Source organism: Haliotis rubra, unplaced genomic scaffold, assembly GCF_003918875.1.
Source record: "Haliotis rubra isolate DU_JTF1 unplaced genomic scaffold, ASM391887v1 Scf1425, whole genome shotgun sequence".
NCBI classification, from domain to species: Eukaryota; Metazoa; Mollusca; class Gastropoda; order Lepetellida; family Haliotidae; genus Haliotis; species Haliotis rubra.
In genome coordinates this window covers 176,810-188,663 of record NW_025765365.1, presented here as the reverse complement: position 1 = coordinate 188,663, position 11,854 = coordinate 176,810, and the positions used below count along the sequence as shown (strand labels likewise).

Sequence of the window (11,854 nt, the reverse complement as noted above, 5' to 3'; positions counted from 1 at the left end):
TTCCATTCCATTCCCTTCCCCCCACCTCCTTCTCCTCCTTTGTCATCCATCCCCTGTCCTTCCTCCTTCCCCTTCCATCCTTCCATCTTCCTTTCCTTCCATTTCATCTTCCTTCCACCATCCTTCCTTCCACCATCTTCCTCCACTTCTCCATCCTCCTTCAACCACTGTCCATCCTTTCCTTCCTTTCCACTACCTTCTCCATATCCATGTCCATCCACATCCTTTCCTCTTCCTTCCTTCCTTCCACTTGTCATCATCCTTTCCACCACCTTCCATTCTCCATTTCCATTTCTGTCTTCTCCTTCCTTCCTCTCCTTCCTTCCCCTTCCACTGTCATCCTTCCATCTTCTCTTCCACCATCTTCCTCCTCCTCATCCATCCTGTCATCCACCTCCTTTCATCAGATCACCATCTCCTTCCTCCATTTTCTTCCTCCTTCCTTCCCACTGTCCTTCCATGTCCTCCATTCCTTCCTTCATCGTCCTTCCACTACCATCCACTTTCCACTACCTCCTTCCTTCCCCTGTCATCTCCTTCCTTCCTTCTCATTCCATCTTCTCCCTTCCTTCTCCTTCCATCCATCCTCTCCACTGTCCATCCTTCCAGCTGCCATCTTCCTCCTTCCCCCCACTGCCATCTTCTCCTTTCCACTGTCATCATCTCCTTCCACTTTTCTTCTCCATCTCCTGTCCATCCATCCTTCCTTCTCCTTCCATTGTCATGTCCATCCACTGTCATCCTCTCCTTCAACTGTCATCGTCCTCCTGTCCACTGTCTTCCTTCCTTCACCACCTTCCACTCACCATCTCCTTCCCCCATCATCTCCTTTCCTCCATCTCCTTCCACTGTCATCCATCCACCTTTCCACCATCCTTCTCCATTCCATGTCCTCCTCTCATGTCTTCCTCCTTCCACTGTCATCATCTCCTTTCCTGTCTTCCACTCCTTCTTCACCACTTGTCCTCATCTTTCCTTCTCCCTTCCATGTCCATCCTCTCCTTCCTTCTACCTTCCACCATCTTCTCCTTCTTCCTCCTTCCACTGTCATCCTCCTTCCTGTCATCCTCCATCCTTCCTCCTCCTTCTCCTCTCTTTCTTCCTATTCTGTCTTTGTCCTTCCTTCCTTCCTCTGTTCCTTTCCACCACCACCTTCTACTTGTCTCCTTTTCCTCACCATCTTCTCCTTCCTCCTTCCACTGCCATCCTTCACTGTCATCATCCTCCTTTCCCCCACTGCAATCTTCTCCTTCCTTCTGCCATCCATCTCCCTTCCTTTTCTCCCTTCATGTCATCCTTTCCGTTCTTCCATCCTTCCTTCCTCCACTGTCGTCATCCTCCTTCCTCTGTCCATCTTCTCCTTCCTCCACTGTCATCATCCTCCTTTCTTCCTTTCTTCTCCACTGTTTCCTTCTCCATTCCTCCTTTCCTGTCCTCCTTCCAAACTGTCATCTCCACCATCTTCTCCCTTCCACCATCTTGTCCTTTCCACCTCCTTCCTTCCACTGTCCATCTCCCTTCCACCTTCCTTCCATTCCTCCTTCCACCTTCCTCCTTCCACCATCATCCTTTCCACTGTCATCTTCCTCCTTCCACTGTGTCCTTTCCTTCTTCCTTCATGTCTTCCTCCTTCCCCACTGTCATCTCCTTCCCAACTGCCATCTTCTCCTTTCCACTCTTCTCCTTCCACTGTCATCTCCTTTCACTGCCATCTTCTCCTTTGTGTGTCGTCCTCCTTCCTGTCCTTCCTCCATCCATTATCTCCTTCCTCCTTCTCCTTCCCTGTCGTCCTGTCCACTGCCATCTTCTCATTCCTTCTACCTTCCTTCCTGCTTCTTCCTCCTTCCCACATGTCATGTCCTCCTTCTCGTTCTGTCATCCATCTCCTTCCACTGTCATCCATCTCCTTCCATCTTCTCCATCCATCTCCTTCCTCATGATCCTTTCCATCCTTGTCCTTTTCACTGTCCTCCATTCTCCTTCCTGTGTCATCCGTCCTCCTTCTCCACTGTCTTCATCTCCTTCCATGTTCCTTCCTTCACCTTCTACCACTGCCTCATTCCTCCCTTCCACTGTCCGTCCATCCTCCTTTCCTTCTGTCATCATCTGTCTTCCACTGTCCACTGCCATTTCCATCCTTCCACCTTCTCCATGTGTGTCGTCCTCTCCTCTCCCTTTTCCTCCATCCACTGTCATCCTCCTTTCCATTCGTCTTCTCCTTCCATTTTCTTCTCCATTTATTCATGTCGTCCTCCTTCCTCCTTCCTTCCACGTGTCCTCTCCATCCTGCCGTCTTCCTCCACTGTCTGTCCTTCCTTCCGTGTCGTTCCTTTCCTTCCACTGCCTCCACTCCTTCCGTTCTCCTTCGTCCTTTCCTGTCCTTCCTCCTTCCTTGTCTTCTACCTTCCTTCTCCTTCCACTGCCATCTTCTCCTTCCACTGTCGTCTCCATTCCGGCTGTCGTCATCCTTTTCTGATCTTCTCCTTCCTTCTGCCGTCTTCTCCATTCCTGTCACCTTCTCCTGTGTGTCCGTCCTTTCCGTTCTGCGTCGTGTCGGTCGTCCTCCGTTCCTTCCGTCTTCCTCCATCCACTGTCGTCGTCTCCTTTTCCTTCCTTGTCCTTTCCACGTTTCCTTCTCCGTGTCGTCCACTCTCCTTCCTCCTTCTCCATTCTGTCGTCGTCTCCGTCCATGTCGTCGTCTCCATTTCTCCTTCCATTCTCCATTTCACTGCCGTCGTCTTCCTTCTTCTCGGTCGTCGTCTCATTTCCTGCACCATCTTCTCCACTGTCGTCTCCTTTCCTTGTCCATGTCGTCTGTCGTCGTCTCCGCGGTCTTCCTTGTCCACTGTGTCATTCTCCGGCCAGTGTCGTCGTCTCTGTCTCCTGTTGTCGTCGTCGTCGTCGTCGTCGTCTTCTCCGGTGTCGTGTCGTCGTCTCCTTCCTTCGTTTTGTCTCGTGTGTCGTGTCTTCCATCGTGTCGTCGTGTCGTCCTTCCGGTGTCGTCATTCCTCCATCGTCGTCCTCCATTCTCCGGTCGTGTCGTCGGTCGTCTCGTCCTTCTCCCTTCCTGTCGTCGTCTCCATGTGGTCGGTCGTCGTGTCGGCTTTTTCCACCGTATGATGTCGATTCCCATCTGTCCTTCCATCCCTTCCCTCTCCCTTCCTTTCCTTCCACCATCTGTCCATCCTTCCTTCCTTCCTTCCTTCCACCTTCCTTCCTCCACTTCCTCCTTCCATCCTTCTTCCTTTCCCTTCCATTTCCTCCTTCCATCAATTCCTCCTTTCTCTTTCCATCCTCCTCCCTTCCTCCTTCGTCCATTCCACTGTCCTCATTCCTCCCTCATCCATCCACTTCCTTCCTCCTTCCATCCCTTCCATCCCTGCTCTCCATCCACTGTCCGTCTTCTTCATCCTTTCTTCTTCCTTCCTTCCTCTTTCATCCTTCCATCCTCCTTCCTTCCACTACCATCCATCCTTCCATCCTCCCTTCCATCCACCCATTCTCATCCTCCCTCCTTCCCTACTTCCTCCTTCCATCCTTCCACTTCCTCCTCCTCCATCCCTTCCTTCCTTCCACCTCCTTCCTTCCCAGCTGTCCATCCTTCCTTCCCTCCTCATCCATTCCTTTCCACTGTCCTCCTTCCTTCCTCCTTTTCATCCTCCTCCTTCCTTCCTTTCCTTCCTCCTCCTTCCATCCTCCTTCCTCCTTTCCTCATCCCTCCATTCCATCTTCCTTCCGTCTCCTTCCTTCCTTCTCCTTTCCTTCTGTTCTGTCATCACTCCTTCCTTCCTCCTTCCTGTCCTTCCATCTTCCTCCTTCTCCTTCATCCATTCCTCCACATCCTCATCCTCCTTCTTCCTTCTCCTTCCTCCTCCTTCCTGTCCACCATCTTCCATCCACTTCATCCACTACTTCCATTCCTCCTTCCACCATCCTTCCTTCCTTCCACCACTCCTTCTCCTTTCCCCTGTCCATCATCTCCTTCATCCATCCTTCCTCCTTCTCCTCCATTCCTCCCTTCATTCATCCTTTCTTTGTCCTCCCACCATCTCCTCCATTCCATTTCATCTTCCTTCCTTCTCCTTCCACTGTCCATCCATCTCCTTCCACTCCTTCCATTCCTCCTTCCTTCCATCTCCTGTCCATTTTCCTTTCCTTTCCACTCCTCCTTCTTCCATCCCACCATCCATCTTCCTCCTTCCACCTTTCCATCCTTCCATTCCATCTCCTTCCATGTGTTCCATCCTTCCTTCCTTCCACTGTCATCCATTCCTCCTTCCTTCCTCCCAGCTCCTCCATGTCCCTCTCCTTCCTCTTCTCCATCCTTCTGTCCTTCCAACTCCATTCCTTCCACCTCCTCCACTGTCATCCATCTCCTTTCCTTCCTCCTTCCACCTCATCCATCCTCCTCCTTCCTCCTTTCATCCTCCTCTCCTTCCACCTTCCACTCTCCACTTCCATTCCATCCACCTCCTTCCTTCCCTTCCATCCACCATTCTCCTTCCTCCTTTCCTGTCATGTCCTCCTTCAACTCTCCATCCTCCATCCCAGTGTCATCCACCTTCCACTCCATCCTTCCTCCTTCCATTTTCCTTCTCCTTCCACTGTCCTTCCTCCATCCTTCCTCCTTCCACCTTTCTCCTCCTCTCCATCCATTCCTCCATTCCTTCCATCTTCCTCCTTCCTCCACTTCATCATCATCCTTCCTCTGTCCATCCTTCCTTCCATCTCCTTCCTTCCTTCCTCCTTCATCTGTCATCATCCTATCCATTCCTTCCTCCTTCCCCTCCTTCCATTCCTCCTACCACTGTCCATCCTCCTTCCATTCTTTCATGTCCTTCTTCCTTCCTCCTCCTTTCCATTCCTCCATTCCACTCCATTCCTTCTTCCATTCTTCATGTCCATCCTTCCTCCCTATCTTCCCATTCCATTCCATTCCTTCCCATTCTCCTTCCTGTGTCATCTCCTTCCATTCCATCATCCTGTCCTTCCACCACCCATCTCTCCTTCCACTTCTCTCCACTGTCCATCCTCCTTTTCATTCTCCAGCTCCTTTCCTACCATCTTCCTCCTTTTCCCCTTCCGTCCTTCTCCATTCCTTCCTCCCTCCTTCCACTGCCTCCTTCCTCCTTCCATCGTCCTCCTGTCTCCATCTTCCTCCTTCTTCCTTCTCCTTCTTCCATCTCCATTCCACCACTGTCCTCCTTCCACTGTCATCATCCTTTCCACCCTACCCTCCATCCATCTCCTTCCACTCCTTATCCTACCTTTCCTTTTCATCTCCACATTCCTTCCTCCTTCCATCCACTGTCATCCATCTCCTTCCATGTCCATCTCCATTCCATGATCCTTCCTTCCACTGCCTTGTCCATTCCTTCTCCTTCTGTCGTCGTCTCCTCCTGTCCGTCTCCTTCTTCCTTCCTTCACCATCTTCTCCTTCCACTGTCATTTCTCCTTGTCTGTCATCTCCTTCCTGTCATCCACCTTTCCACCATCTTCGTCTTCCTTCCTCCATTCCTCCATGCCTCCTTCCTGGGATTCCTTCATCTCCTTTCTCCATTACCGTCGTCTCCCTTCCATTCTTGTCCTTCCACCTCCCTTCCATGTCGTCCTCTCCTCCATTATCCTGCCTCCTTCCACTGTCTTCATGTCCTCCATTCCTTCTCGTTTCCTGTCATCCGTCCTTTTCCTCCTTCTCCATTCTCCACCTTTCTCTTCCATCCTTTCCTTCCTGTCATGTCCTCCTTCCTCCCAGTGTGTCGTCCATCCACTGTCTTCTCCTCCACTGCCGTCTTCTCCTTGTCTTCCACTGTCCGTGTGTCGTTCATGTCATCCTCTTCCACTGCCTCCTTCCACCTGGGATCCTCCATTCCACTGTCTTCTCCTTCCGGTTTTCTTCCTCCTTCGTCGTCTCCTTCTCCTTCCATTTCGTTCCTTCCTTACCGTCTTCTCCATTCCTTTCCTTCCTGTCTCATTCCTCCATCTCCATTGCCTCCTTCTCGTTCCGCCGTGTCGTCCACTCCATCTGTCCTTCCACTGCTTTCTCCTGTCCTTCGTGTCCTCCTTCCTCCTTGTCATGTCTCATTTCCATCTCCATTCCTGTCGTCTTCTCGTGTCGTCCTTCCACTCTCCTCCTCACTGTCTGTCGTCGTCTTCTCCTTCCGCTGTCGTCTTGTCCATTCCACTGCCGTGTCGTCATTCCACTGCCTGTCGTCTTCCGTCGTGTCCATCTTTCCTTCTTTCCACTGTCGTCCTTTCTTCCCATTCCATTGTCGTCTTCTTCCTTCCATGTCCATTCTCCATTCCCCGTGTCTTCTGTCATTCCATCGTCGATCTCCCTTTCCTCACTCCCTTCCATGTCTTCTCCCTTCCCCACCCCACCTTCCCTTCCCCCACTGTCATCCATCTCCTTCCCCCACTACCATCTTCTCCCTTCCCCCGCCACCTTCTCCCTTCCCCACTTGCCATCTTCTCCCTTTCCATGTCACCCTCTTCTCCACTTCCCCCCACCTCCTTCTCCCTTCCCCACTGTCATCCATCTCCCTTTCCCCACTCCATCTTCTCCTCTCCCCACTGCCATCTTCTCCCTTCCCCACTGCCTCCTTCTCCCTTCCCCACTGTCATCATCTCCTTTCCCCACTGTCATCATCTCCCTTCCCCAAGATCACCCTTTCTCTTCCCCACTGCCACCTTCTCCCTTCCCCACTGTCATCATCTCCCGTCCCCACTGCCACCTTCTACCTTCCCCCCCACTGCCATCTTCTCCCTTCCCCATCACTCCCACCTCCTCCCCTTCCCCACTGTCATCATCTCCTTTCCCCACTGTCATCATCTCCCTTCCCAAGATCACCCTTTCTCTTCCCCATTGCCATCTTCTCCCTTCATCCATGTCATCCTCTCCCTTCCCACTGCCTCCTTCTCCCTTCCCCACTGTCATCCTCTCCCTTCCCCACTGCCATCTTCTCCCTTCCCCACTGCCTCCTTCTCCTTTCCCCACTGTCATCATCATTTTTCCCCACTGCCATCTTCTCCCTTCCCCAAGATCACCCTTTCTCTTCCCAATTGCCACCTTCTCCCTTCAACCATGTCATCCTCTCCCTTCCCCACTACCTCCTTCTCCCTTCCCCACATCCCTCTCCTTCCCCACTGCCATCTTCTCCCTTCCCCACTGCCTCCTTCTCCCCACTGTCATCATCTCCTTTCCCCACTGCCATCTTCTCCCTTCCCCACTGCCATTTTCTCCCTTCCCCACTGCCACCTTCTCCCTTCAACCATGTCATCCTCTCCCTTCCCCACTGCCTCCTTCTCCCTTCCCCACTGTCATCATCTCCTTTCCCCAAGATCACCCTTTCTCTTCCCCACTGCCACCTTCTCCCTTCCCCACTGCCATCCTCTCTCTCTCCAACTATCATTATCTCCTTTCCCACTACCTACCTTCTTCCTTCCCTCCTCCAAGCTGTCCGTTCCACACTGCCACCCTCTCTTTTTCCCACTGCCACTTTGTCCTTTCAACTGTCATCCTCTCTCTCCCCTACTGCCACCCTCTCCCTTTTACAACTACAACCTTCACCCCTCCCAATGTCAGCCACATCCTCCTCACTGAAACCTACTCACTTCCCTTTTCCTTCCTTCTTTCTCCTCCCCCTTCCTCCCACCCCTCTCCCAACCTGTCCACTCATCACTGCAACCCTCTCCTCAGCCTTCAACACTGCCACCACTCCCTTCTCTACTCCCATCCTCACTCTCCATGTACCATCCTCTCCTTCCCCACTACCAACCTTCTCCCTTCAGCATTGCCATCTACATTCCCCAATGTCACCCTCTTTCTTCCCCACTGTCTTCCTACCCTTCAATGCTCTCCTTTCTCTACTGCCATCCTCGCCCTTCCCCACTGCCTCCTTCTACCTTCCGCTCTGCCACTTTCTCCCTTCCCAAGCGTCACCACTCCCTTCCCCACTGCCACCCTCTCCCGTCTCTACTGCCATCCTCTCTCTCCAACTATCATCCTCTTCCTTCCCACTACTCGCTCGCTGACTTGGTTGACACATCTCATTGGTTCCCAACTGCGCAGATCACTGGGTTGTCTGGTCCAGACAAGATTATTTGCAGACAGCCGCCATATAGCTGAAACATTGCTGAGTGCGGCGTCAAAGTAAACTCACTCACTCCAATCATTTCTCCATCATGCATCCTTTACAATCTTGTCTTAGTCAACTATCATTTCTTGCAAAAGCAAAATAATATGAACACTTATAATATTATCTTGCATCGGCATTATTTCAGTGACTAAATCCTGATCTTACACTATGCCACCCAAATAACAGACAAATAAACCCTTTCTCACTTGCACTGACTGTTAATCGTGGGTTCTGGAAACTACAAACAGGCTTACACATTAACATCCGATAGGGTGATATGTAAAGGCACTTACACATAAAACTGATCCTCTTATCCAGTATGTATGTAATAGATCTTTATGAGATTTGTAAAGCTTTGTAAACAAAGGGGGCAGTGTATATTTACGGGCGATTAAGCTTCAATCATACACTTGTAGAAATGAGGTCGTATATATGATGCATTGTGTGAAACGCTATGAGGCACTTTAATTGACATAGATCACAGTTTGTGGGTTATCTGAATGTCATGCCATACCTACATACGTTCTTCACAGAGCCACCCATAACAGTGTGCGGTGTCCAAAGACAATAAAGCTACAAAAATCAGTTCATGTATTTGAATAAGAAGTGTAATGTAAAACTCAATTCTCAATAGTTCCTTCGTAAAAACGTGTAAAATACCAAACGTCTTCAGGAAAAAAACGATCTCTAGAAGAATAACTGTTTGTTTGTTTGTTTGTTTTGACGCTGCACTCAGCAAAAATCCAGCTATATGGCCGCAATCAGTAAATAATCGTGTCTGAGCCCCAATGAATCCAGTGGACATCACGAGCACCGATCTACGCATTTGTGATGAAATGACATACATCAACCATGTGAGCGAGCCTGACCACCCGATCCCGTTAGCCTGACCACCCGATCCCGTTAGCCTGACCACCCGATCCCGTTAGTCTGACCACCCGATCCCGCCTCTTACGACAAGCATGGGTTGCTGAAGATCAGTTCTAACCCGAATCTGAGCGGGTTAAATGAATAACTAACTTGTTTTGTTTTAAACATATTTTATTCACCTAGAAAAGGATTAGGAACAAGTTCTCCAACTTAGAACACCCTCTCCTTGGTATGTACATAGGTAATTTACATTTCCGCAACTAAAGATGACAGATAGTGGACAAGAAGTAGAATAAGTAAAAAGAGATAGAGCTTATACAGAATAATCTCAATATGCTATACAAATTGTAATGTCTCACTAACGAACGATTGCACTAACTTGAATACTTTCACATTTTCACATGATGATAGGTCTGCACTTCCTTCTAACAAAAGTTTAAGGTCGACTGAAATACCTGTTGATGAACAAATGTGCTTAACAGATAACATGAAGTTAAATCTTTGTTGTTTGTACTATGGACATTCGAACAGATAATGACCCGAGTTCTCAATAAAATCACCACATATACTAATAGGATCAGTTTCCATTCCAACTCTGTACAAATCAAAGTTCAAACAACTTACAGAATAACTCAACTTGGTATGAATAATATTTAATTTCTTTTACCACACGAATAATACTGAGGTGCATATGTATGGTTATCGGTTACACATGATTTAAAAGTTGAAACGCTTTCTGAATTACGAACGGTGGTTGGTAAATTGTTCCAAGAGCATATTGTAGATGGAAAGAAGGATTCTTTTGAATGTTTAAGTCTTGGAATAGGAATCGATATATTTAGAGAACTGCGTAGATAATACTTTGATTTAGAACCAACATTCAAGGGAAGCAGTTCTTTTAGGTATGGAGGGGCCATTTCATTTTGAATTTTATACATCAAACATAGTTTTCATTTTCTACGACGATCTTGTAATGTTTCCCATCCAGTCTCAAAATAAAGAAATTCACGTGATGTAAATTTTGGCAAACCAGTAACTATTCTCGCTGCTTGTAATTGAATCTGTTCTAACTTATTCATTTGTTCAAGAGTACACCCGTCCCAGACTTCACATTCGTATTCAAGATGCGGCCGAATGAACATGGTAACAAACTTAATGTAGTATAAAATCAATAGGGTTAGTTCTTTTACCAGATTACGGATGATGAAAATATTTCTTCGTCTTTATACATGTGTTACAGACTGACATATAGGTATACATATTTCATATTGGATTCATATTGCTGCTGTTTTCACGTACTCGCCATGAACCTCTTGCAAGTCATACGAGCTGTAGCTTCAGACGCTAGACACCAGAAAGCTCTTCCAAATCTTTCCATTTTTTCCAATCTAGGAATTACGTATGTCCAAACAAAAATGGACGGAAATCGTTTCACTTTTGACAATAGTGGAATTAACCATTAGGTCCCACATGAAATGTAATGGATGATTTATACAATGGTCTTTACATCCTTGAAAAGGAATTACTTCAGAACCCCACTGGTTACGATGAAAAACAATCTACAGACTTTGGTGTCGCATGAAAATCTCGCGACCCCAACATGTACACCGTGATCACACATTTCATCGTCTGAACCTAAACTATGGGCACCGTGGAAACCTGTGTTGATCTAAGTTCGCGCATTAATAGCCAGATGTATTAAATCTCCAACTGCAAATGCCGACCATTTGAACCCAAACATGCACGTCAACAGATGTTAGTGGATAGTTTAAGGCATCGTGTTTATACCGCATACGCAGACTCGTTCCTTGTTGCCTGGGAAGAGGGCAAGGCAACGCTCAGCAGCTCCGACGTTGCAGTTTATCTCTACCTCCGCGAAGGTTGAGACGCCATTGACCTCTTTCAAAGTAAGAGACTAGTTCATGACTTCTACTCCAGGAGAGGGGCGGTGAGGTAGTTTAGTGGTTAAAGCGTTCGCTCGTCACGCCGAAGACACGGGTTCGATTCCCCCACATGGGTACAATGTGTCAAGCCCATTTCTGGTGTCCCCCGCCGTGATATTGCTGGAATATTGCTAAATGCGGCGTAAAACTATAATCACTCACCCACTCTACTCCGGGACAGAAGCCGACTGTCACTTTAAGTACTACTGTCACTTTAACTACTGTCACTTTAATGTCTACTGTCACTTTATGTACTACTGTCACTTTAAGTACTACTGTCACTGTCTTTCATGTACTACTGTCACTTTAACTTTACTGTCACTTTACTGTACTACTGTTATGTACTGTCACTTTATGTACTACTGTCACTTTAAGTACTACTGTCACTTTATGTACTACTGTCACTTTATGTACTACTGTCACTTTAAGTACTACTGTCACTTTATGTACTACTGTCACTTTAAGTACTACTGTCACTTTAAGTACTACTGTCACTTTAAGTACTACTGTCACTTTATGTACTACTGTCACTTTAAGTACTACTGTCACTTTAAGTACTACTGTCACTTTAAGTACTACTGTCACTTTAAGTACTACTGTCACTTTATGTACTACTGTCACTTTAAGTACTACTGTCACTTTAAGTACTACTGTCACTTTAAGTACTACTGTCACTTTATGTACTACTGTCACTTTAAGTACTACTGTCACTTTAAGTACTACTGTCACTTTAAGTACTACTGTCACTTTAAGTACTACTGTCACTTTAAGTACTACTGTCACTTTATGTACTACTGTCACTTTATGTACTACTGTCACTTTATGTACTACTGTCACTTTAAGTACTACTGTCACTTTATGTACTACTGTCACTTTAAGTACTACTGTCACTTTATGTACTAC

The 11,854-nt window shown here is 47.8% G+C and overlaps 1 protein-coding gene across 1 annotated transcript; it reads right to left on the bottom strand.

The window, feature by feature from the left end:
* Window positions 1-2,511: 2,511 nt before the first annotated feature.
* Window positions 2,512-3,270, bottom strand: LOC124269167 (putative carbonic anhydrase 2). The gene is made up of 2 exons (XM_046704179.1): window positions 2,863-3,270; window positions 2,512-2,814 (listed from the first exon to the last, which is right to left on the bottom strand). Exons 1-2 carry the CDS (start codon window positions 3,268-3,270, stop codon window positions 2,512-2,514), a joined length of 711 nt encoding a protein of 236 aa, XP_046560135.1.
* Window positions 3,271-11,854: the final 8,584 nt, after the last annotated feature.

What these genes read in the sequence shown, in the direction of transcription:
- LOC124269167 (XM_046704179.1), bottom strand. Translation starts at nt 3,270, where the DNA reads ATGGAAGGAGGAAATGGAAGGGAAAGGAAGAAGGATGGAAGGAGGAAG. An exon ending in AGACAGAGACGACGACACTG is followed by an intron (nt 2,815 to 2,862) that starts GCCGGAGAATGA and finishes AGACGACGACAG; the next exon opens with ACGACATGGACAAGGAAAGG.